At 39.4% G+C, this 26,042-nt stretch overlaps 1 protein-coding gene across 2 annotated transcripts; it reads left to right on the top strand.

The window, feature by feature from the left end:
- The first annotated feature begins 1,474 nt into the window (after positions 1–1,474).
- On the top strand, positions 1,475–25,745 carry LOC135472829 (ubinuclein-2-like). 2 transcript variants are annotated; one of them, XM_064752521.1, is made up of 17 exons: positions 1,475–1,807; positions 4,466–4,576; positions 7,418–7,525; positions 8,972–9,121; positions 9,654–9,716; positions 10,047–10,156; positions 10,761–11,040; positions 11,334–11,401; positions 12,228–12,397; positions 14,533–14,602; positions 15,235–15,366; positions 16,619–16,762; positions 17,525–17,572; positions 18,417–20,278; positions 20,826–20,969; positions 22,583–22,660; positions 25,189–25,745. In XM_064752521.1, the coding sequence occupies exons 1-17, from the start codon at positions 1,643–1,645 to the stop codon at positions 25,215–25,217; spliced, it is 3,732 nt and encodes a 1,243-aa protein (XP_064608591.1). In that variant the 5' UTR covers positions 1,475–1,642; the 3' UTR covers positions 25,218–25,745. The 2 variants fall into 2 exon arrangements, with proteins under 2 accessions (XP_064608591.1, XP_064608592.1); XM_064752522.1 differs by lacking the exon at positions 22,583–22,660.
- The last annotated feature ends 297 nt before the right edge of the window (positions 25,746–26,042 follow it).

Raw genomic sequence — 26,042 nt, 5'->3', positions numbered from 1 at the left:
ATATCCTGTAGAAAAGGGCTTCCCTTCTACACCCCCAGAGACCTGATTCAGACTTAGATGTGCACAGCTTACGGATGTGACATGCTTTCACAAACCATTATTCCACCGCAGTAATTTAAACAAACATGCCACTTCCTGAAATGTAGCTACAATAAAAAAAATTTAAATAAAACACACTGACTGTTTCATCTGAGTAACAGTGTAAATAGAATGGTCCTACAACCTACACCCTAAGCTTAGAATAAAGCTGTTTTCTTGTATAACCTTTCTGGCTCATTACCCTCAAGAGGACAGTGCCTGACCTTGCGTTTGGGTTGCAGCTTTATGTATTTATTTCATCGTTGTTGAATGCCACAACTGCTCAAAATTTTTCACTTGTATGAAGTCACCCAAGATAATGGGTGGAGAAAACCAGATTGTATATAGTAAACAGCCAAGCCTCCCAGGTACCTGACAAATCTCCTGAAATGCCAAACAGCGAGACCACGATTCAAACACATTATCTCAGTGGTCAAGGGTTTCAGTCATATTGCAGCCAGTCATTGCTTTAATCTTCTTATCCAGCTGAGACTGAGGGCACTGACTGTATCTTTCAGTCAGAAGGTTTTGTCTGGTGCCTAGTGAACAACAGCGAATTCTCCTTTGCTCAGCCTGTATTTATCCAATTTTAAACCTGACTGTCATTCTCTGAGTGACCCATTGTGAAGTTTTGTGTTAAATCCCTATCCAATATGAATAAACAAAAATATAAATGTAAGAAATAAACTGACTAAAAATTTCAGCAATTGGGATATGATTTATTGGTAACAAGTTAAAAAAATGAATTATTCTGTCCGCTCTTCTGAACATCAATTCATTGCAAAACAGGTTACTTGTGTCTGTGACCAATAAACTATCAATATTTGTGCAACATACATCTCAGATTTAAGGCATACTAAGTTTCATCTTGCTATTTGACATGTGAGAAACATCAACAAATTCACATAAAGCCAAAATTATCAACCCGATAATTATATTACACATAACGGATTGTTTCAAAAGCTACGACCTCAGCTGGTAGTTCTAGCCATTGGGTAAGTCTCCTGATTTTTCTTTCATTGTGATAATATGTAAAATTACAGAATGACAACATGCATCGGAATGTAATATGAAATGGTTCGGGTGTGTTTTGATTACGCTTAACGCTCAGCAGTCTCCAAAGCAATGCCAAACCGGGAAATAATTCAGACTAAAAGTTAATACGTACTTTCTCTCGGTTTCATTCATGTTGAATGAAGGCCATCACAGCGTAACCCAGTGGCCACGCCCCTTTTCATACATCTACAGGGGTATCTCTACCATTGCAGTCCGTTTTATGCCTTGTCGTGCAATGTTGGGCCACATAAATGCCCATTTCCGAGCTAAGAAACATTGTCACACTTTCTCAAGTTACAACATTAACCCTGAATCGACCAAAAACAAGTTTTTTCCTGGGAAAACCACATGCAAACTCGCGTCTATTGACGTCCCATAATGCACCTACATGAGCCTGTGACGTCACTTTGTAACAAAATGGCGGTAGATTTGCCACGGTTGTGAATAGTAGAATTTGTTATTTTACGAGGGAAAACAGTGATGTCGATGGATTTACAGGGTGATCAAAATGGAGGAGCCTAGGAGGTTACAATTCACGACGATCGGCCCCTCAAACCGAGAGAAAAAGAAGCAGGCTCCGTGTCAGACCATACGTATCAACCTTGATCTCACCGAGGCCAACGACGATTCTTGTCCTGAGTTTTCCTATGTGGAATTATTGAAAAACGCCGTCGTAAGTTGACCAAAGTCTATAAATTTATTCCACTTTCACTCAACTAACGAATTTTGTCAATGCGACCAGTTTGACTGGCGATTCTGTACGTTTCCAAAGCTTTGTGCGAAGTGACCCCTAAACCCACGTGTGTGTAGAAATCAGTGGAAAAGTCGGTGTCGTCTGATCTTTTGTACACAGATTTTACTCTGCCCTACGAAAATGGCTGCTCTACAACGAGATAATGTTCTCAAATTGCATAGAAAATAGCCTGGGCTTGCTATTCGCCATTTTGAACTGTGTTCACATGGTTGAGGTTGCCAGCAGTTTACGTCTGTTTTCATTCCTTCCGCCTGTTGTACAGCTGTAGCTTTAGGTTGTGTTAAGAACCTCTGTAAATGGGGAAATGCGGGTGATTGTAGGTTGTGAGATGGTAGAAGCATATACGTGGGAATTTCGCCGAAAATTGTGTGTTGTCGGTTTTCGATGTCAGTTTCGTGTATACATAAATCCTGGTCGACAAAGAAGCCATCTTGCTGAGCGTCTATATGTTTGACGAAGAGCTGGGTCTGGCTGCCTACGTGCCACTCTTTATCCGGCAGGGGGTTTCTGCTTGCTGCACCGTAATCAGTTCGTCCTAGCCGAAGTTACAGAGATTGTGCGTTTACATAGAAAATGCAAATTATGTGACTGGGTTTATTTTCATTAGCTCTGCCAAGGCTTTCTGCTTGAGATGACCATTGTTGTAGGTCAATCTATGTGACGTATGCGTGATGTTACTTGTAAGCAGCCGATGTATAGCGTTCATTTGCATAACAGGCATACCTATCTCTCGGTCGAAAGTGCAACATAGCAGAGACGAACAAGCTGCTCTTTGCATCGCGTCAATTCATTTTTATGGTTTGAAAGAAAAAATCGTATATATATGTAAAAGCAAGTGTACAATAGTGGAAAATACGATTTCTTGTTTTTAGGTGAAGGAAAATCTGTAGTCTATTTTTAGCAACTGTAGCATAGGCCAACAGAATGCATACTGACACAGGGAAGCAGCGGGCCGTGGGCGGCAGTCAATAGATAGGTACAGCGGCGGCTGGGTGCGTCGCTCATTAGGCAACAGTGCACAGCCGAATCATGACCCACATAGCATCGCTTGATTAGTTTGATGGATTTATTGACTATATTGATCACATATCGGCTCGCGCGTACGCCTGCGCTTCGGTGAAGTAGGTCGTCTCGCAGTGTAAGGGGCTGCTCTTTGTTGGCGTTAAGCCGGGCTGGCTGGCGGCTCGTCTGACTGCTCTGGCCTGCTGGCGACCTCAACTCTCGCCGGGCAAACAGTCGGTAGGTTTATCGTAGAGTACTGTGGTTGCGCCAAACGAACGGTAGCAACTGTTCCGTCTCTCAGACGAACACTAATTTTGACAGGTATAATTTTATTTCACATTTTGCTCATGACTTTCTTGATTTTGTTTCTGAGTTTTACTTTCTAGATTTTGTTTCTGAATTTTACTTTCTTAGAAAAGTCAATTTTCTTTTCGTTGTATTTGAAACCTGTCGAGATTTGGAATGTAATAGATTTTATACAAACCATCCATTTCCTCACACCATCAACGCATTTTTGTGGATGTTGACTTTTGACTGATATCCTCTTGTGAATTATAGGAAAGAGATTTTTTGCAGATTTCTTGAATATTTTTGTAGATTTCGTAAATATTTTTTAAAATGGAAAGAAACAAAACATTTACTTGTCTCAATCTTTCATTGATGCTATTTATTTTTTATTTTCCTTTCCTCCAAACTATGTACCTTTATTTATTTATTTTGTTGTTGTTATTATAATAGGGCTTTTTTTTCCTACCCACTTGTTTTGATAAAGGATATGTCTCCAACAAGAGACACCAAGATAAGATAAAGACCGACAACAGATATCGTAAATTGCACATTTGTAGACAGTTTACTGTACAGTTTACATGTTTATGTATGTAAAACAAACAGTGAATGTTCCAAATTAACTATTGCAAATAGTTGTGTGAATCTCACCATTGCACTGGCTTTGAGTTCAAGTCGAGCTCATGCTGGCTATCTCTCTGGTCTTGGTGGCAAGGTCTGGCATCAGCCTGCAGATAGCCTTGTATTTCCCGTGTTCTGCATGGGTTTCTCCCTCTATAGTTCTGTCCATTGTTGTATAAGTGAAATGTCCTTGAGAATGGTGTAAATATATCTAACAAATATATTCTGATTTATTATTGTCCAAGAATATCTGATGCTGATCAACTTAAAATTCATTCACTTCTTGTGTGAGATCAGCCAGAATCTCACGCCAAGAAAAACAGGGATTTTCACACAGAATTAGTTTGCAACAATGCCTGTCAAGGGACCTGGGGCTTTATTTGTGGTATGTTGCAGCTATTACAAATTTGAGCTTATTGTTTTTTTTTGTTTTCAATGGTCATTAATTATTTTAATTTCATATTAAAAAAAGCACTTCTCTTTAAGAACCATAACTAGACATGATATCAGTGTCTGTATTTTAATTGAACTTGTTGGTGCAGGTGGTGCAGGTGAGAAACTGATTTTCACATATTTAGTTCATTAATTTTCTGGGACCTTTTGTACCATGTGCTGTTATTTACATGTTTATTTTTGGCATACTTATTTGTGTTTTGTGTTTCTTGACAGGGTGAACCAAAGGATGGTGAAAATCTTCCAGAAACAGAGCCGGATCCATTCGGAGACTTCAAGGAGGATGATAAACTGGCAGAAATTGCCAAAAAATTTGAAGCAAAATATGTAAGTAAATGGGTGACACTATTTAGCCTTTTCAACGTGAGAAGCCCAAAAGTCATTTTTGTTGACATGACACTAGCCTTTTCAACGTGAGAAGCCCAAAAGTCATTTTTGTTGACATGACACTAGCCTTTTCAACTTGAGAAGCCCAAAAGTCATTTTTGTTGACATGACACTAGTCTTTTCAACTTCGGAAGCCCAAAATTCATTTTTGTTGCCATGACACTGTTTAGGCTTTACAACTTCAAAAGCCCATAAGTCATTTTTGTTGACATGACACTGTTTAGCCTTTTCAACTTCAGAAGCCCAAAATTCATTTTTGTTGATTTGCTTGTAAGCTTTTGGATACATGGTATCATTATTTTCTGTGTTTGGTTACCATAAATTACAATAAGACAGGTTGATTTTATAGAAATAGAAAGAAGATTTTTGAATTGAGCTTTGTACATGTACATACCTCTCACTGCCTTTTCTAAATTCATTTGAAAGCCACTAAACTTGAGGCTAGGTAATACATGATGACTGTAGGTCAGACATATGGGATTCTTTGTCTACTCTGTTACTCTAAGTCAAACCATGTGCCTGCTATGAAGTTGATAAAGGTCTCTGCTGACCATCAAAGAAGCCCTCCACATCTGTCACACATGTGGCTAAAGTTGAAGAAACTTGCCCCCCCCCCCATAGAATCAGAGGTTTCTATTTAGCATAGTGTTCACACAAGACTTTACCTTTTCCTGCAATTTTCCACTCTACATGTAATTCAGATTCGAATCATTCAAAGATTACTTGTATTTTTCACCTAAAGTTTGCCTTGTTTGTATGCACATCCAGAAACCACAAAATTGTACTCAAGATGCCAACACTTAACCTTTTCCTGTAAAAAAGTTTGTAAAGCTTCATAAAAAACTTTTACGTTGCACTAAAAGGTTGACGAATCAGTCGAAATCAAACAAAATTTGTGACTTGAAAACTGCTAAACTTAGGGACGTCTTTTTAACCATCACCGTGACCAGTGTTTCAAAACATTCTGAGAAAATTATGAGGTGTAGAGAAATAATCTGCACAGTTTGATGATGCTTGCATCTTTATTGACACTAGCAAGTTAGTTTTGATGTCATTTTCATAATAATTGTATGCATAAATTTCACTGAAAAAGTACATTAAACTCAAGCGGTCTGGATTAAATCTGCCAGTAATAAAACCTTTCAGAAGATCAAGATCTGTCTGTCTGTATCATGTTGCACATCACACCCAACAGTTTAGAATTGTGGTGAATGTCGTAAAATTTCACCTATTACTGTAAAGTTGCATATTTTTCTTGATTCTTAGAGTTTCGTAATGTTTACTGATCTTAGAAACATTTTTAGCTCGGAGGGTAGATTAATATCCCATTGGAGAAATGTATGTGTCAGCACCAAAAGCAATATTTTTGGGGGGCCTCCGTGGCTCAGTCGGTTAGCGCGCTAGCGCAGCGTAGTGACCCAGAAGCCTCTCACCAATGCGGTCACTGTGAGTTCAAGACCAGGCTATGCTGGCTTCCCTCTCCGGCCGTACGTGGGAAGGTCTGTCAGCAGCCTGCAGATGGTCGTGGGTTTCCCCCGGGTTCTGCTCAGTTCCGCCCACCATAATGCTGATCGCCATCCTATAAGTGAAATATTCTTGAGTAGGGTGTAAAACAACACTTAAAAAAAAAAAAAAAAAATCAATATTTTTGGACATTTGTTTGCCTCTAAAAGTGCACTTTTTGGGACAAATTTGAAAGTTTCAGTCATTTTACAGTCATCTGAAAAACATTACATGCATCTCTCTTATCTTTGTCTTATTTTAGAGAACCTATGTACACGCACTTCAATGTTTTGTTACCAGTGTTACAGTGTATCATTTCTTGTATAGTGCTCTGTATTAGGTATATATAATTAGTTACATGTCAATTGTTTGTTGTCAGCTGTTGCATTTACAACAATTGTATCAATTGTGTTGTTACTTATTTAATACATTGTGATGAAAAAAGTAGAGCTTCTGTGATATTTGTTACCCTTGTAGCTATTTATACATATCCTGTGTAATTTGACCTACATTGAAGTGAAAATCACACCTCATCGATCATGTTGAACATTACTTGTGTTTTTGCCTGTGTCAGCAAACACACAACTTATCTTACCGAACAGGTTATATGAGAGTCAGAAATGGTGATTATGTAACCTTGCACTTCTGATTTAGTCTAGATACCACATGTACTTTACTGATTCTTTTGGTTTGTAAATAAACAAGTTTATAATAGGGTGAATTCATTGATGTGTCATGCATATGTAAAAAGGTCACAGGTTTATGCTAAATATAGTACTAACTCCTCTTGTGTACAGTTTTAAAGTTCACCAAGATTTTGTCATTTCATAAAGTTTCAATGGATCCAGACCTTGGTACTTGTATTTGCTAACACTAGACAAACTCTTGCTCAAGGTTGAACCTTTTGGTATATAGTATAATAAACATAAGTGGACATAATGGATATAAAATGCAATGGTTATACATGTGCATTTAGAATGCAACACTACCATTGAAAATGTTCATTGGGCACAACCCGACTGACCCTCTGAAAAGGGCCCTTTTTAATGGCATTTTGAAAGGCATTTTTATTCTCTTGTTAATGGTAATTTTTTGAAACGCCTGCTTTTTTTTTAAAAAAAAAAGAATTTTTTGATTGATGGCCTGATAAAATGTTAGGCTAGCAGGTGTTTTCATTCAAAGTTAAAAAGTTGTTTGGTTTGGAAGAACTATTTTCTGAGCTCTTTATATACTATGTGTTCTTTACCGGTTCTGTGTTATCTTTTTGTGTGTTGCTAGGGTCCAAAACCAGGCAAGGGGAAGAGGAAACACGAGAGAATCCAGGACCTGGTGGATTTGGGGGAGGGATACGATGAGACGGATAACTTCATCGACAACTCTGAAGCTGTAAGTTGGCACCTCTGTCAGTTCTACTGAGTCTGCACGCACAAAAAGACCGTAGCTACAGTTGATTCTTAATCGGACAGTTGAGTTTTCAGTTGACAGTATAAATAAGTTTCAAGGGTGACAATCGCAATTGGGTGCCAGATTTTTCTCCCAGATAATGGTGGTCTTAATAAATGGATAATGTACTGGTCAATTACTTATTCTTGCCATCATGTTTAAAACAGTTCTACATCATGATGATTCAGCAGCTTACCACAACATCATGTAGAAAATTCGTGTAAAATGCTTTGGAGACAATTGTTTTGTACGTCTTTGCAAACCGAGCAGAAAATTGCTGACAGTCTATCCAAGGCCAGTATTTGTGTCTTAATTTTGAGGTAATTGTAAATATTTACAACAGAGTTGACCTGATTGTAATTTTCGTTGCAAGTCACCATTGTCATAGCTCACAATCCCTTTGTGCAAGAGGGTGCCAATTGTCAGTTGTGGCTATGAGTTTGGTCAACTGACATCAATTTACAAGCAACTTAGACTTACGATCCCTTTGTGCAAATGACCCCCACCCCATTCCTCCCCTCCCCTCCCTCCCCCGGATAGTGAATATGAACATTTTTCTGATTTATGTCCCAAGATGGTTTTTAAAAAAAAAAATAGATAATGAGAAAAAGTTAACATACACCTGTAACCACTATGACCCTAAAGTCTACAAATTCGACTAGTAGAGTATAACTTTGGATACAGTTTGAAAACAAAATTCTTTTGATTTTGACGAGCAAACTACATTGTGCATGAAGGTGCACATATGAATGTAATATAAATTATGAAATAACCTGTCCACATCAGGTAACAATGCTCTAATACTTTAAGAAAACAAAATGCACTATTTGTGTGTTTCAGTTTGTCGGGGAATACTGTTATTGCATGCTTCTTGTTACATTATCCATCTTGTTTCAACGAGAATCTGGTGAAAGATGTTCAAGAAAAAAAAAAAAGATTTTCATGGCATGTAAATAAATTACAGGTAGTGTTGTACATTTTAGGGGGCAAAGGATGTAGCTCTTTGGGTAAAGTCTGTGACTACTAAGCACAAGGCTAAAAGATGCAGGGTCAGTTTCGAACTTGGACAGGGAATTTAAAAATGCCTGTACTGTTGATGATGCCTTGGCGGCAATAAACAGTCATAGATCTCTCTACTGTCACTGTTTGCAGAGGCCTTGGTGACCAGGTGACTAGGCAGTCGTAGCTTTGTTCATGACTGTTTGTCTTGCATCAGTATGGTGTGCATATCTCTATGTCACACGTGAGAAAATTCGACAGTAACTTGTTAAATGTCGATGGTTTACCCAGGTCACTCTGGTTTCCTCTATCATTGATAAAATGAAAAACTTTTGAGTATTTTGTAAAACAGCAATTAGACAAACAGATCACTATTTTTTTATAACTCAGTATGATGAAATCGTACCTGCCTGCTTGACGACAAAACTGGGCGGGTTTTATATCAACTCTGGGGTGCTGGACTTCAGGGAAGTCTCTGACGATTCTGAAGATGCCTTCACAACTGTCAATGGCTCGGCTAAGAAAAAGAGAAAAGCACAGGTATGACAAAACTTCTAAATTTATTAACGGAGTACTTATACTTACCCGTCATGCAGATGTGGGTGGAATATATTCAAGACTGTCCTCCTTCCATTATTCTCTGGACCTCCGTGGCAGTATGTGGTTAACAGCGTTGTCTTGTGTAGTCTTGCATGAACTTTCCAGGAGACAACTTGCTTTCCACAAATATGATGTGTGTCATTTGTGGAAAGTCAGTATACCTTTGCCTAAGGGTGATGGTTTACTCCTGCCACTGTGGTTTCTTCCTCAGATGATAAGCTGTCTGTCATCGTGTAAATAAAAAATCATACAAGTAGGAAATGTTAAGTCTCGCTTTCTTCACAGCTGTTTTAAGTTATATTGTTTTATTTGTTTTTTGTGTGCAAAGAGCTGTTGTTTTATGTACATGCATGCCCGAAAATGTTGAGAAATCAGTAAGATAAGAGATATTATTATGCTTTCACATGGCTTTGTAATAAGTTATTTTGTTTGTCATATTTTTATGTTCATCAATTTGACTTTTGTTTCTCAGAGAATAACATCAGAATCTGAATCAGATGGAGAAGTAGTCTTGAAGAAAAAACGTGGCCCAAAGGTGATTTTGATAGCAGTAAATTTGTAGATCCACGTATAAAAGACAAAGTCAAATTAACTCCTTATACATGAGACTGCAATTATTCTTTTGCTTAATAGGTTGTTTCACCCCGTTCACACAAACGTTCCGTTGATACAGACTGTTCAAAACTTAATCTGTGATAGACACACACAAACACATAAAAAAACGTAATGTTGACAGTTATTTTGAGAGCCAAACCTGTCTTGCAGGCTGTCTTCCAAAGTGAATGACATTGAGAAAGAAACAAAGTCCTCAGTTATCTATTAAAGCTCTTCAGGATAAGATATAAAATTTGAAATCTTTTTTCAGCCAAAGAAAAAATTCCAGGATGGATTTGCAGGGAAAAAACGAAAGCGGCTCAGTGCTGAGGGAGAAAAGATGTTTAAACGACCAAAAAAACCTATTGATAAGTGGAAGAGGTAAACAATTAAGACAGTCATATTTCATGCATCTTTTATGGAATATAAGTTTTAAATTCTTTGCAGCCACAAGCATCTGTACAAGTATGTCAGCATGTCAAGTCAAGTATTTGACATGCTACCACTTAAGATGGTTCACCTCTTCAGTGAGAGTGTGACCGTCGTGGCTCAGTTGTTAGTGTGCTAGGACACTGTAATGAGTCAGGAAACTCTCACCAATATGGTTGTAGTGAGTTCAAGTCCAGCTCTTGCTGACTTTCTTTCCGATCATTCTTGGGAATGTCTGCAAACGGCCTGTGGACTGTCATGTTTTTCTCAGGTTTTCTTCCATCACTAAATATTTTTGATTTCGGCGTAAAACACCAATGAAAAAACGAATAAATCATTCAGTGATTTACCTGAGTGCAAGACTTATTTTGAAGGACACTGCTGTTTTTTGAATATGCACGTAACTAGATGAAGATTTTATTCTTGTGTTAAGAAATTTTATAATTGACATTGGAATCAAGCCTTTAACCCTGTATTGTGTATGAAAATAAAAATGTTGAAAATACCCAAAAAAAAGCTTATAAATTGTCATGAAATGAATCCTTCGTACCTCCAGGAAGAAAAGATCACCAACTGTGTCTGAACTCCTCAAACAACATGCAGCATCCACATCGTCATCTGTTAATGGTACTGAGGGATCATCAGGGATTACCAATGCTTCAGGTGACCTCCACAATGGGACAAACATAGACTCTGCCATCGAGTCAGTCGTAAGCCGTGTCCTGGAAGACAGCCAATCAGATGAGCGATCCTCCCCAGAGAACCCAGAGACCGTGCCTAAACTGCCAGCAGGGTTATCAGCTCGTTTGGAGGAGACCATCACCAAACTCAAAAAGGTACTACACACCTGCCTGTCAAACTTGTTTCCTTCACATTTTTGCACCCTAAAAGCTGGAAATCTTCTTACATTTTATAAAATAAAATAATTATATTTAGAACATAAAAATATTCTGCTTTGTCGAATTGCAGTACGTTATTGAAGTATACAGGGTGATTTTCGCTGAGAAGAAAACGTGATATGTAGTCAGTAGAACTTGTAGAATCTAAACTGGCCTATGTAGCCTTTCCTAACTTCATTCTGGCTGGTCTCAACTATCAGTTAAGTGATATTTCATTGATTATTTTTCAGGCTGCCAAAGATTCCAGGGAGGGGAAATGCAGATTTTTTACCCACGACGTCAACAGAATGCTGTTGCTGTAAGTTTTGCAGTTTTTAGTTTGACACCTGGTGAAATATTGTGATTTGCCTTTTATAGAGGGACTGACTTGTAGTAGAGACCTGAAAAATTCTCCGTACAGTTTGTGTGTGCTTGTGTATTGATTGGCAGATCATTGCCCAAGTAGTTTATAGATGCTATACCGAAGATTTTTGACTAAAAAAATCCATATCCATTGAAGTAAATCAAATTTTCTGTATTTACCAAGAATAGCTCAACTTACTCATAGTTAGCCTTTTATTAAATATCAGACAAGTACTTATGCTATGTATGGTAATTCTAATGATTCCAATGTGCTAGGTTGTCCTTTAAGATTATCTTTTGAACAAATCCAGCTTTTCTGACCCAATTCACATTCCTTCAACGACAGAAAATCCCCTCAATTCTTCAAGGACACAGGGACAAAACCCTGCATTTTCTGGGCTATCTGTTAAGCCCAGATCTCATGCACCCGGCCGATTATCTTGGCAGTTAAAGCTAGTGGCTAGCAGTAGAGTGTGGCTGGACCGGCAATTCAAGTCTTCTGGTGACATTGATTCACCGCTGTTGACCAGCAGTTAAAGCAGGTGGTCGTGTTGTCATACAGCTGGCGGAGGCCATCGGTTCAGTGAAAACCAGGCTTTAATAGTGAGAAATCTGGATCCCAATCCTTAACACCAGCAAAATGTAATAGATTGCTCCTCAGCCCAAGGTCATATTTTATTTCAATCTGTGCATAAGTTGACAGACAAACGCCAGTAGAATTATGACCATCTTTGGAAGACAATCTCACCTGGCATCTCACCTGTTGATTTTCTTTTATTCAGTGTTGAACAGGAGTCCCAGAAAGTCAGCTGTGGAACGAGGCAGATCATCTACATACACCTGGCAGCTTATCTCCCCTGCAGCAAAGAGACGCTCCTCAAGAGGGCCAAGAAACTCCGCCTGAACGAGAATGATGATAAACTCAAGGAGCCAATTCAGCGACTTCGAGATGGTGAGTGTTGGCTATGCTGTTTGTTTTTTTTTTATTTTAATACAGGTCGATTTTTAGTATCTGATCCACTATTCTACGGTGTTTACTATTGTGCCGAAATACTGGTGTCGCCAGCTTGTGGTGACCAATCACGTAACAACAGTGAGAAATAAGGTCACACAATTGGCTATGCTAGGCTGGCGACACCGGCGTTTCTGTATAATCATAAGCACCCTTAGTGTTATCATTGAAGGGAAGACTGCAGGAAACCCCCAACTTGCAAATTAATATGGCTTAAATGCACCACATCAAGGGTTTCCAAAGGGTGACCTGTTTATTCCATCTTATCGTGTCAACCTTTGTCATTGAGTGCACTTTTCCTGACAAAATGGCGGCTAGCGGTAATACGACCGAGGAAAGCAGATGTAAAGGAAGAGAAAATCACTTACGTTCAGAAATTCTTGAACAAATACCCCTTAATTCTCAGAATTACAGCTGGACTCATCATCTTATGATCAGTACAGGACTCTGGAAAGTTTTTTGTCAGCCTTGAACTCAATCGGCTGTCAGTGAGCCGAATGGGCCGAGTGAGCCACATGATCAGTACTGGGCTCTGGAAAGTTTTTTGTCAGCCTTGAACTCAATCAGCTGTCAGTGAGCCGAATGGGCTGAGTGAGCCACATGATCAGTACAGGACTGGAAAGTTTTTTGTCAGCCTTGAACTCAATCAGCTGTCAGTGAGCCGAATGGGCCGAGTGAGCCACATGATCAGTACAGGACTGGAAAGTTTTTTGTCAGCCTTGAACTCAATCAGCTGTCAGTGAGCCGAATGGGCCGAGTGAGCCACATGATCAGTACAGGGCTCTGGAAAGTTTTTGTCAGCCTTGAACACTGTCGAGTTACTTCAACTCAGTCATGATTCAGTGAGCTGAATATTCATCCTTTACATCATAGAAAGCAACCTGTCAAAATAAGCCTCAGTAAATATACAGAACTCAACGAAAATTATACACCAGCTAAACATTTTAAAGAAGTGCTAATTCTGTCTCATTATCTTGAAATACAATACCATAGACTAGAACATGCAGAATTTTCCTTTCAGTGACCCAAACTAAAACACCAAATATGTCTTTTGTTTCCCTCTAGGGCACCTTACTCTCATTTTTGGAAATTTGGACATCTCAGTTTTAGTATAGACGGTTAATTAAAACTTTATTTTGTGTCGGTGTTTCTATTTGAAGTCATTTTAAAGAAGGGTTGGAAATATATGTGCCGCATTGGTTGGTGCAATTTTGTACACCTAAAATTCAATATGTACATGAAAACATGAGTGTTTGTACACATTACATTCTGTGTAAAATATTACGTAATACGCTAGTGTTTAATCTTTTGTGCGAGGTGGACAGAATCCTATCTAGACTTAAGCACATGTTGCCTGCCTGACAAGTTCATTGTATTGAAAGGTGAATGTGAATGAAATAGGGTGCCTCGTTGGCTGAGTGGCTAATATGCTAGCACAATGACACCTGTCATCAATGAGGTCGCTGTGAGTCTAACTAATTCTAGCATCCAGGTTCAAATCCAACCCATTGCTGCCTTCCTCTCCGGCCTTACTTGGGAAGGGCTGGCAGCAACTTGCAGATGGCCATGTGTTTTCCCCTGGGCTCGGCCCGGTTTCCTCCCACCATAATGCCGTCTCCCTTAGTATAAGTGAAATATTCTTGAGTATGGTGTGAAAACACTAATCACATAAATAAATTCTGGCATCCTCAATGATCATGCATTGGAAGGCCTGCAAGCAACCTACATGTGGTTGTGGGTTTCCTTTGGGCTCTGTCCGGTTTCCTCTCACCTCCCTAATTTTGGCTGTCATTGTAAAAGTGAAATATTCTTGAGGACGACTTAAAACACCAATCAAATAAATGAATTAATTAAAGCTAGAACATTTGTACCTGATCCAGTTGTATATTTACGTGTTCTGTTACGATAGCAACATGCACCAGCACACAAGAAACAGACCTGATGGTCAGAGCACAGAGTGCATGTGGATGCCACAAGCATGTACAGTATTCAGTTACACATAATCTGATGAATGAGGCTAAGTGTCTTATTTTATGGTGTTGGTTTATCATAGTGTGGCGTGGTGTTGATTTCAGCAATAAACTCCATCATGCCAGCTCAGTTGGAGCGCCATGCTCAGGAGTGTCGCCTCGCTGCACAAGTCAGGTAGGAATCCTTGTTTTGTCCAACTTCATAACTCAAAAAAATTCAAGGCATAAGTCTAGAATATAACAAAGTACACCTTTAATTCATTATAACACGCTCCATTAGACACACCTCTGTCCTTCTGAGTTATCACAGAGTTGTTGTTGTACACATCTGTACACACTTCAAAAGTTTTAATGAAGAAAAATTGAAAATTCTTTCTTTCTAATGAGGCATTGTAATGAAGAAGTGGTAATACCCCTGTAGTGCATGGGATCCTCCTGTAGGACTCCCTGAAGTGTTTATTAAATCAAATCCGTTCTTGTGAAGGGTTAAAAGTTATGTCTAAACACATGGATGGACCAATTGGAGAAAACATCTTTCTTTTGACTTGATCACCATAGCATGTTCTGTTTACATTTTGTAACAGCTGAAACAATGTCTCTGTTACCCATTTTTGGCCAAACATTCTGTTACAAACTCTAAGGATCAACCCGTATGTTTGTATGTCTGACTGGAATAATCCAGAGTGGATTATAATTTGGTACCAATGCTGGGCTAGGGATATTGTCTGTATCATGGAGGGTTACCTCCCTTGCTGTCATATGTCATCCCACCCCAGAGTGTAAATATGATATTTGTTTGTCACTCAGGCTGTTGGAGGGTAAAGAGCTGACCCGTGAGGACGCCTCGACGGAGAGTGATGACGAGAAAAGTGCATCTGAGGGGGAGAAGAAGAGACACATGTCACCGAGGAGAAAGTTTGAGTGGAGTGCAGAGACAAGGTAAACTGCCCTGTGATTTATTTATTTGATTGCTGTACTCAAGAATTGCACTCTAGGGAATTTGGACATAGCCTCTCTACATTTGAACACTTTTTTTGTTTTTTTTAAATATAAACGACTTTATGTGTAAAAAAATTACTATTAACTGATTTTTCTTTTGTACAATAATATATTTAAACCCTTTTCAGGATAACATTTCCTGAAAACTTTTACTGGCTCTCTTGGAACACTTAAAGCCTAGTGTACATGTTTGACATGGCCTTTATTGTTCTTGATGGGAACTTTGGCTGTACATACCCAAATCTGTCTGAAAATACCCAAATGTCCTAAGTTCCCTGACTTTGCCGTACGTCATTTTGGATCGTTATCTCACTGAATCGTTTAGTTCATCAGTATTTTCCCACCAAATCATTTGGTGTATCAGTGTTTTCCCACCGAATTATTTGGTGTATCATTGTTTTCTCGCCGAATCATTTGGTCTGTCATTGTTTTCTCACTGCATCATTTTGTGTATCATTGTTTTCTGACTGCATCATTTAGTGTATCAGTGTTTTCCCACCAAATCATTTGGTGTATCAGTGTTTTCCCACCAAATCATTTGGTCTATCATTGTTTTCTCACTGCATCATTTTGTGTATCAGTGTTTTTTCACTGCATCATTTGGTGTATCATTGTTTTCTCACTGCATCATTTAGTGTATCAGTGTTTTCCCACCAAATCATTTGGTGTATCAGTGTTTTCTCACCAAATCATTTGGTGTATCAGTGTTTTCTCACCAAATCATTTGGTGCACCAGTGTTTTCTCACCAAATCATTTGGTGTATCAGTGTTTTCTCACCAAATTATTTGGTGCACCAGTGTTTTCTCACCAATCATTTGGTGTATCAGTGTTTTCTCAACAAATCATTTAGTGTATCAGTGTTTTCTCACCGAATCATTTGGTGTATCAGTGTTTTCTCACCAAATCATTTGGTGCACCAGTGTTTTCTCACCAAATCATTTGGTGTATCAGTGTTTTCTCACCAAATTATTTGGTGCACCAGTGTTTTCTCACCAATCATTTGGTGTATCAGTGTTTTCTCAACAAATCATTTAGTGTATCAGTGTTTTCTCACCGAATCACTTTGTGTATCAGTGTTTTCTCACCAAATCATTTGGTGTATCATTGTTTTCTCACTGCATCATTTTGTGTATCAGTGTTTTCTCACCGAATTATTTGGTGTTTCAGTGATTGCTTTCTGAATCATTTCAGGGTTCTCTTATGTGAAATCGTTAGTATTAAGATGAAGACATATGACCTCTCTAAGCTCAGGACACAGTCGGCGGAGGAGTATCTGAAATCTTTCCTGGATGCTGAAATAAAACCCATATGGCCAAAAGGATGGATGCAGACAAGGTACAGTTGACTCGAGTCTGGTTTGGAATCTGTATTTTGTACAAATATATTAGTTCAAAATTTATGCAAAACTTGAATGTTGTATCTTTCTGGTATAATATATGTATAAGTGAAATATTCTTGAGTATGGCACAAAACACCAGTCAAAAAAGTAAATAATAAATCAAAATAGACCTTATTATACATCAAATGCACATTTTTTAAGAATTATACTTTTTCGAGGGTTTACCCAAAGGCACAACTCTCTCCACAATGCTGTGTGTGTAAGTGTACCGGCCCCGATAGCACAGTTGGTAGAGCGTCCACTTTGGGAGCCGTAGATCCAGGGTCAATCCTGGGTCAAGTCACGCCTAAGACTTTAAAAGCTCAGCATGAAGGGGATAGTGCAACGACTGGTTGACCCGTATCAGTATAATGGCTTGGGCGGGGCGGCTTACTTACCTGCGGTAAGGCGTCTCAGTGAAGCAGAACTAGATTAGAGTTGTGGAAATCCGTCCTGCAACAAGGTAAAAGAGCTGTGGAAACCCATCCTGCAACAAGGAGGCACAGTACATGCACTCTAAGGATTCCTTCATTGTCAGTACAATGTTAAACCCAGAGTACTCACTCACTCACTCCACAATGGTGTGAGGAATCATTGAAATATATCCCTGTTTTTCTACTTATAATTTATTTTATTTATATGGGTTTTCATAAGCAGATTGTTGTTTGTAAGCGTGTTATAGAAAGTTTTTTCTGTCATGGTTTTCTGTCTGTTTTCAGAATGCTGTACAAGGAAAGTCGAACAGCACACGATCCATGGACAAACCCGTCAGTAACACTTTCCCATTTTGTGCTAAATTTGATTTGTCTTTCTCTGTCCTCTTCTTTTTTAGTCATTGTAGCCATCATACGAAATTAGGGCCTCTGTGGCCAAGGAGGGTAGCACGGCCAGTAGCATCCCAGCAATGCGATCGCTGTGAGTTCAAGTCCAACTCATATTTGCTCCTCTCCAACTGTATGTGGGAAGGTCTGGCAGCAACCTACGAATGGTTGTTGGTTTCCAAACCATACTGCTGGCTGCAATCACATAAGTGAAATATTCTTGAGTACGGCATAAAACACCAATCAGATAAAGAAATTATACAAAATAGTCTGGATTTTGCAGGAACTTTAGGCCTTATTGTTTTATGATTGAAAGATCATCAAATGTTTGGACAACATGAACTGTCCCTTCATTTTTCCTGTTGAGGATGTAGTTTCATGATCAGAAAGCTTTGGAAAAGCAGGAAATTCATAGAAAAAAAAAGATAGGGACAAAATAATAAGGTAGATTTTAGTATTGTGTCATTTTTGGATTTTTTGTGTTGTTGGCTCACTTGAAATAAGGTTGGTTTCCCCTTACAGCAGTGCTGTTTTGTCTCTTGATGGCATGCTGATGTCTGCAAGTTCAGAGAAATGTACCTCAAACAGTCTTTATATATGAATTGAGTGTGCTTTCATCCTGTTATAGGGGGATAGATCAAGATTCATTTGGTGAAAAAAGAATCATTGAATTTTACCTTTGCAGTCTTAATGTTCATGGATAATGAATGAATGAATATGAATACCATTTTTTGATATTCTTGAGAAATTAAATGCCATTAATTATGTAATGTCTGTTATCTCACTGTAGAGCTCGGCCAAAGAAATCTGTGATTATAACCAAGGCAGCTGATTCAGGGACAAGGAGTGCTGGGAACTCCCAGGATGGAGCCCTTCAGAGGCCCACAGAAGTAGCCAGTAAGCTAGAGACGGGTCATGCAGGGCCGATAGCGTTGGTGAGTTCCACCGACGACAAAATACAGCGCGAGTTAAAACCAGGACATGTCGGGGCATTAATGTCTGATCCGCCCAAATGCCAGGTGTCCTCCACAAACAAAGGCAGCGCATCCTTGGACATTCCGACACTGTTAGACTATGCTGGGGTGAGCATTGGGTCCTCACAGCCCAAGGTTGCGGTGGACAGTACTGTGTCCTCTTCAAGGTTGGCTGTGGATTTGGCTGTGAAGCCGGTCCGCAAACCCTCTGTGGTGGATCTTACATCACCCCCCAGCGCGTGGACAAAGCCTGAGGAGACAGACACGCATAACATAGCCATGGAGATCCTGAAATCCATGAGACAATTACCTCAGGTGTCTCGTCCTCATGACACCAATCAGCCGGGTCCCAAGGCCAGTACCTCCAACAAACCAACCTCCACAGAGTCCTCCAACTCCAGCTTTCTGGCTCAGTTTAAAAAATATGCAATTTCAGCCTTATCAGAGCAGGACAAGAACAGCATGTTAAAACCAGCAGTTAGTGTGTTACAGGATTCTAAAGTAGCCACAAGCCCTCAAACTCCCAGCCCTAGCAGTAGTACTAAAACTGAACAGTCACAGATGTGGACAAAAGGAAAGGCAGGGGAGATAACTCCCGGGGCTGTGAGTTCTTCCGCACACTCAGTGCCACCCAAGCAGGTGTCTCCGAACCAGAGGGTGTCTCCACAGCAGGAAAAGGCACATTCCAGCGAACGTAAACCATCACCGTTCACGCTCCTGCACCAACAGCTCGAGCAGCAGCAGCAACAACAACAACAGCAAAAACAAAAGCCGCGCCAGCCAGACACCGTTGTGCGATCCAAGGACCCTATTCCCAGCAAGTCACAGCAGTCCAAATCTCCTCAAGTGTCCCCTGTTGGTGGAGCCGACAAGGCAGCTTACCTGAGCAAGGAAGGGAAGCCGTCTCCTCACCCACATCTGCTGAGTCAGCAAATACATCAGCAGATACAGCAGAACTACCTCAGTATGCTGCACAAATCACACGGAGTGGGCCAGAGTAAGCCCCCACAACCTCCGAACTCTGCACAGGGAGCCAAGCACCAGTCCTTACTGGCTGCAGCCATTTCAAACACTGGTGTTGTCAGTGAGGGCAGCCATTCTCAGGGCAGCGTGCCTCGTAAGGCCAGTGCTCCTCCAGCCAGTCGTTACTCCCCTGGTGCAGCAACATCGATGGCCAGTAGCTCTCAGGACAGATCTGTTAACAAAGCCCCTCCTCGCACCAGTCATTCCAGCTCTCACCCTAACCAGACAATGCACAAAACATCTCTTCTGTCCCTCAAGAAAAAGCTGATCTCAGATACCCACACCAGCCATGCTGCAACTGCTGCTGCTACCTCCAGCTCTCAGATAAAAAGACCCGCAAAATCTGCTGCCATGGCTCACACTCTCACGGCAGCACAGAGTCAGGCATCCATGTTGGCAAGTCACTCAGCTGCCTGGAGTCTGCTGTCATTCGCCAACTCCTCCACAACGCCGCCGACAGCACACTCCAGCAGTGCCCTGACGAACGCGGCTCTTACCTCTGCATTCTCACCCCCTCTGGCCCATGCACAGATCCAGGGGAGTAGTCGCTCTTCCCCGAACTACCCTGTCTCAGTCCTGCCTGGTGGGAAGAAGACCCCCTCCCCCACCTCCAGTCTACATCATCAGAGCAGGTCACCGGATAATGGCAGGGCTGGTGAGTACACTCAACAAGGATTAATTTTAACAGGGTGATCAACAGGAAGTGTCTTTCACAAGTTTGCTACCTTTATTCTGTAATCTTTAATCCTTAAAATGTTGAAAAAGAAAGATTAATTGACCCAATTAATCCTATTGGAGTTGCGTATTCAGAATGTTACCATCCCCACCACCAGGCCTGAACCACCCCTGCAATCTGAAAACATTTTTCATGAGATTTTGAAGAATGGAATGTTTTGCTCAAGTGGGTACACATGTGAAGTTAATAACCTGTCCAGATGAGATCATATTCCTCTGATATGCCAAAACGTGTTATATGTGTTCAGATTTATTGAGAATTTAAATCACTTATAAAATTGAATTTTTGGATGACTATCTGTGGTGTGATTCACTAATTCAAGAATGTATATTACCCTATTTCAATCTGACAGGTTGGCCAAAAGAAATACCCCCCCCCCCTCCCACACACACACACACACACATACACCCCCAAGTACCCAACCCACCAAACTGAAATGCTTAATACCATGCTTATGTATTTTCAGTGGTGTCCAGCACAGTTCCCTACAGCCAGGCCCAGTTGAGCCCCCGGAACACCCTCAGTCCCCGTGGGAGCCCCCTGGGTAGTCTGTTTGCTGGGCACAGTCTGCATAGTCCAAACAGCCCCCACACAGCAGCCTCCCCGCACAGTAAGTGGTCCAATCACTGTTTTATTACCAGATATGAATAGGAATGAATGTATACTGTTACGGCAGAATCGTGAAAGGGGCAGAAAAGGATATAGGTTTTGCTGAATGATTTACCATTTTTTTGTCTCATGACTCACCATTTTTTGTCTTATCACTCATGAAAGCAGGCTCTGGAAATATCTCTTTTGCACATTTTTGAAATTCAGAATGGCTCTGTGGTTAAAAATTTGTGCTACTTGGCACATTTTAAAATTTAACCAGAAACCATGAAAGGTCGAATCAGATACATCTCCATATATGTGCAATGGCTTACTAGTGTAGGTGCTCTAAATACTCTTCAGAGTCATAGCCAGCAAAAGTTGCAACACATTTTTGTTCTTCGTAAGCCTTGATTGTGGGCTGTACGAAATACAGGAGCGTGCCAGTTTATAAATGTGTAAATACAGAACACATGAAAATTAATGGCCTTGAGGAATAAGTATCTTATTTATTTACTATCTCATCAGCAGAGTAATTACTTTTCTCTGAAATATATGTACTTTCATTTTTGTTGTGTATGAAATTGAGGTGCACACGTTTCCAGAACCTGCATTATTAAGTGATGACACCATCACATTTAGTTCAAGCACCGAAGATCGCTGCTTTCCTGCGGAAGATGGTAGGATGTGAAGATCTCTGTGCTTGTAGGAATATTCAGATTTCTAACTTGAAAAAATTTTTGAATGAGTGGAAAACATTTTCAGCAAAGCCAGCCTTTGATGAACTTTTCATGCTGAGAAATGTATCTGACTAACTAATAAGGCAGCTTTTGGGGGTGGAACAGGGTGGGGTAAGCAGTGGGCTTTGACAGCAGTGTTTGTAAACATGAAAAGCTTGATGTGAAACTGTGCACTGCCTTTTTTCTGCAGCTTTTCAAATATTTGTCTGTATGATCTATGTGACTACACAAACACATGTTTCAATAAGATCAAGTCAGTGGGGAATTACGTTTATGTTCAAAAATTGATCATGATGATGTACATGTATGCATATGGTTTAACATGAAAAGCGCTTCCATACTAACAACTGCTTATGCTGTGATTGGTATGAGGGATTACTTGTTGTAGTTTTCTTTCTGCTGTGTTGCAGTAAGATATCTGTTACAGTTTCATACACCAAAGATGATGTTTAAAGTATGAATACGATTTTAGATACGCACTTGTTTCGATCAAAATACGAAATCTGTGAATCAAAACTTTCACGGACATGTGATAAGCAGGATGGTGCGAGAAATTGACGTCTTCAGCAAGTAGGGTCTTCAGCAGTACACAGAATAACAGAAGGAACTCCTGTTCAGATTTTAGTCCAATGTAAAAACAGCAGGAAAAAAAGAGCTGTTGACACACATGCTAAAAGAGAGAACTAGGTCACCTTTGGGAATGGTTATATTGCTGCTTAAAAGATTTATCTCAGTTTATGCCACTTATATGTGTGGCAGATAACCAGAAGTGTCCAATTTGTCACCAATTGTAAATTTGAAAGAAGTTCCTGCCAATAGTTGTAGTAAATTTGGTGCAGTGTTACATGAATTTCCTGTAGAGAAGAAACACATGTTTTGGCTGGTGCACTTTCAGGTATATATCCACCTTTGCATGGCAGTCCCTTACAGCACCCTTTTACCTTCAGCGATATGACCCATTACAGATTTCAAGGTACCTTGTTTCCCATCAGATCTCTCGCACATGATCTTGTGGTCAACTTTGATTTTGATTGTCACATAGCTGTTGTTGTTGTTGTTGTCGGCGTGTAGCACTGTTTGTTCCCCTTCAGCATGTGTGTGATGTACACTTGGTGTTACCTGCATGCTTTAAATCTCACTACTTTCAGCCTTTAAAGTACTTATACTTACATCTGACCTATGAACTTTACTCTACATGATCACTGACAGCGTGCAAATTGATAGTGACATTGATGATATTGTGGTGCATGTGATGTGGAAGGCTTGTCGGGCTTTCAAATAAGGTTCGGCTATGGTAACCCATGTACAGGTTACCACATTCTGGTAGTTGGTAAACCCATGTACAAAAATACATGTAGGTTACCACGCGTTGTTGTCCATGCAGCCAAACAGGAAAACAAAAGTTCATTGCCAGTAGCGGATCACATTCAAAAACCTGTACATCCTATTTTGTATTCTGTATTATAATTCACCACTGTTGTTTACATTCAAACCTGTGCTCCCTGTCCGGATGTGAAATCCCAAAAAAATTTTGAAACAACTCTCCCTTTGTGTAATGTTTCTTTTGTTAACATACATGACTTGATTTTTTTTTACTTCAACTCTCATTGACAATGCATAAAATTTAATTTACTATCCTCACCTATGAAACTAATGAACTTGTTGTGGTAGTCACACTGACAGCTCAAACTACAAAAGATTTGGTAGTACTATTATATTTTATAATAGTAGAACTATTATATTTTGATTGATGTCTGCAACTTCAACCTTCTTAATCCAATCCATAGCGAGAACTATTATATTTTGATTGATGTCTGCAACTTCAACCTTCTTAATCCAATCCAAAAAGGCTTAAAAAAGAAGTTGTATTTTTACTGCAGGGACCTTTCATGCCGCCAGCGTGAACTTCGCTGAAATGGGTCTCCTATCGAGTTAAAGTTTGCAGATTTGTGCGAGGACTGTATCACAAAATATGATTAATGTTAGAATTTTATATTAGCACACTGAGCCCATCTGGATGGACTAGTAGTGACCCTGCCTCGATCTGTTTCAATATTTTACTTTTGTGAATATAATTCACATCATCCAGATAATTTATCAGTGCTTGTAGGGAGGGACTGTCCCGAGATTCTTTCTCGCTTCTCCACAGATGTCAGCGATGTCTTCTGAGCATATTCTGCACCAAAGAGTTGTTAATTGATTCTTCTCTTTCAAATCGTAAATAACGTCACCGTGGAAATTCCATGATTTAAATGTTTTCATTGTGACCGTTTCGTCATGTGCTGACATCATTGGTATTATCTGTTAGTGACGTATTCCGGTCATTAAGCAGTCTATGTCACGCTGAATTTCGCCATCTCGACAAGTAAAATGTGAATATTGCCCTGGTAACACAAGAAACTCTTCTGTCTTTGGAGGTCGTTTCAATAAGTGCCAGTGATACAAGAATGCGCGAAGTTCATGGTGCTTTCTTTTAACAGATTTTTTAAATGTATTTATTTATTTTTATGAAGAACTGGGAATCGTCCTTGACATTTAGCATGTCAGTGACCGATGCGTAACAGACGAGTGTTCGCCACTTATTTTAAGGCCTGCCCGTTATTCTCAGGGCCATCAAGATACGAACATAGAAATTTCATAATGGCTTGACAAGTTTGAAATGAACTTTTTGCCAAAATCTAGAGTATAAATTTTGTGCTATGATGTATGTTTCCCCCTGTAGATATTAGTACTTGCCTGCATTTTTCCTCAACCTTTTGACGTAGTTAAGCTATGTAAACCTAAAATACAGTTGTTGGTGTGTCTTTTAACCATGCACATATGTCTTTGAATGCAAATTGATCACTGATGCCGATGTCTATTGGTTTGATTGAACTAATATATGGTAATAATATTTGTTCTGCATTTTGATTGGTAGTATATGTTATGCATTCATATTTTTTTACCAAGAGAAAGATATTTATGAAAAATATGTTGTGGTTTGAAAAATGCTTGGGTGTGATTACATGTAATTAGGAATAAATTGCACAGTGACCCAGAAGCTACAAATTTATTGTAAACCATTTAAATAAAATTTAAGAATTTTTCTATAAATGTATGTGCTTATATGTAATATAAACATGCAACATTTTGAGGCTTGAGCATTGAGGTGTCTAGAACCTTTACAGGCATAACCTATATATATATATATATATATATATATATATATATATATATGTATGTATGTATGTATGTATATATATATTTATCAGTAAATTAGTTGTGCTGCTTCAATAAATATAAGATTCTGTTCTCAGAGTGCTCTGTTCGCATTTAAATAAAGATCACTTTATGCTGGTTAATGTGGTTAAAACACAGGAAATTCAGTGTTCGCTGTGCTTTATTTTTAGACATTACAGAATTGTTTTGTAATTGAAAGTTTTGTGTATTGAACTTTATAACATAGTTCAATGTAAAGCACTGTGAGCAGATGGAATTAAAGAATGTGCTCTTTTGTTGCAGATTCCAATAGGTCTCCTCATGGCTATTGAACGTTTCATTGCGATTGCTGCTGCGGGCTGTCTGGAATCATCGGTTTGTTGAGCACAGGAAGCCTGTGTGCCTAGATACAAATAGAGAGTACAAACACTGTGAGCCTTGATGGAGATATTTATTACTTGTTATTGTTGTATCTTTGTTTACCACCTCTCATCTGTATGATACAGGACTTGTTCACGGTTGTCCTACATGTATATTTAACCCTAAACAATCAGGAGGTCAGCCTTTCTTTGTTGATTTGACCAGGGCTTTTTGACTAAAAGCTTTCACTGGAGAGATAAGAACTTACAGCAGCTTAAAAGCCCTGGTAGGATTTTTGGTTTTCTGATGATAGAGTAGATTTTATCAACGATAATGTTTGAGTAACTGGTGCGTGACTGGAACGCTGTATACGTATCAGCATATACCTCAGTATGTACAGAGAACGCTGGAGTTGACTCTAAGCAATTATCTGATTAGGTCGTTCATCTGTGGGTATTCAGGATCACCAGAAAACCTGTTGTGATTGTGCTAAAGACATCCAGTCAGACCAATGAGAATCTATCTTCCCTAAATCCTTATTCCTTCCGCGTAAGAAATACCAAATTAAAATGCACTTGATCCCTGAACAAGATTGAATGTACAGATGAAACAGCTATGACTTTACTGGCAACTTCACAGTTTCAAAGGAAGTATTGTTTTGTTTATGTAGACAGAATGATACTCTCAAAATTAGAGGAAATAAACACTTTATGTACTTGTGAAAAGGTAGAAGATTTAGTTCATCAGCCATGCCTCAAGCAAGTCGCATGCATCATACAACGCTTGACATAATCAGT

The sequence above is a fragment of the Liolophura sinensis genome, chromosome 8, assembly GCF_032854445.1.
Source record: "Liolophura sinensis isolate JHLJ2023 chromosome 8, CUHK_Ljap_v2, whole genome shotgun sequence".
In the NCBI taxonomy this organism is placed as follows: Eukaryota; Metazoa; Mollusca; class Polyplacophora; order Chitonida; family Chitonidae; genus Liolophura; species Liolophura sinensis.
Note: the sequence above shows the minus strand (reverse complement) of the source record. Positions and strands in the feature narration are given on the sequence as shown.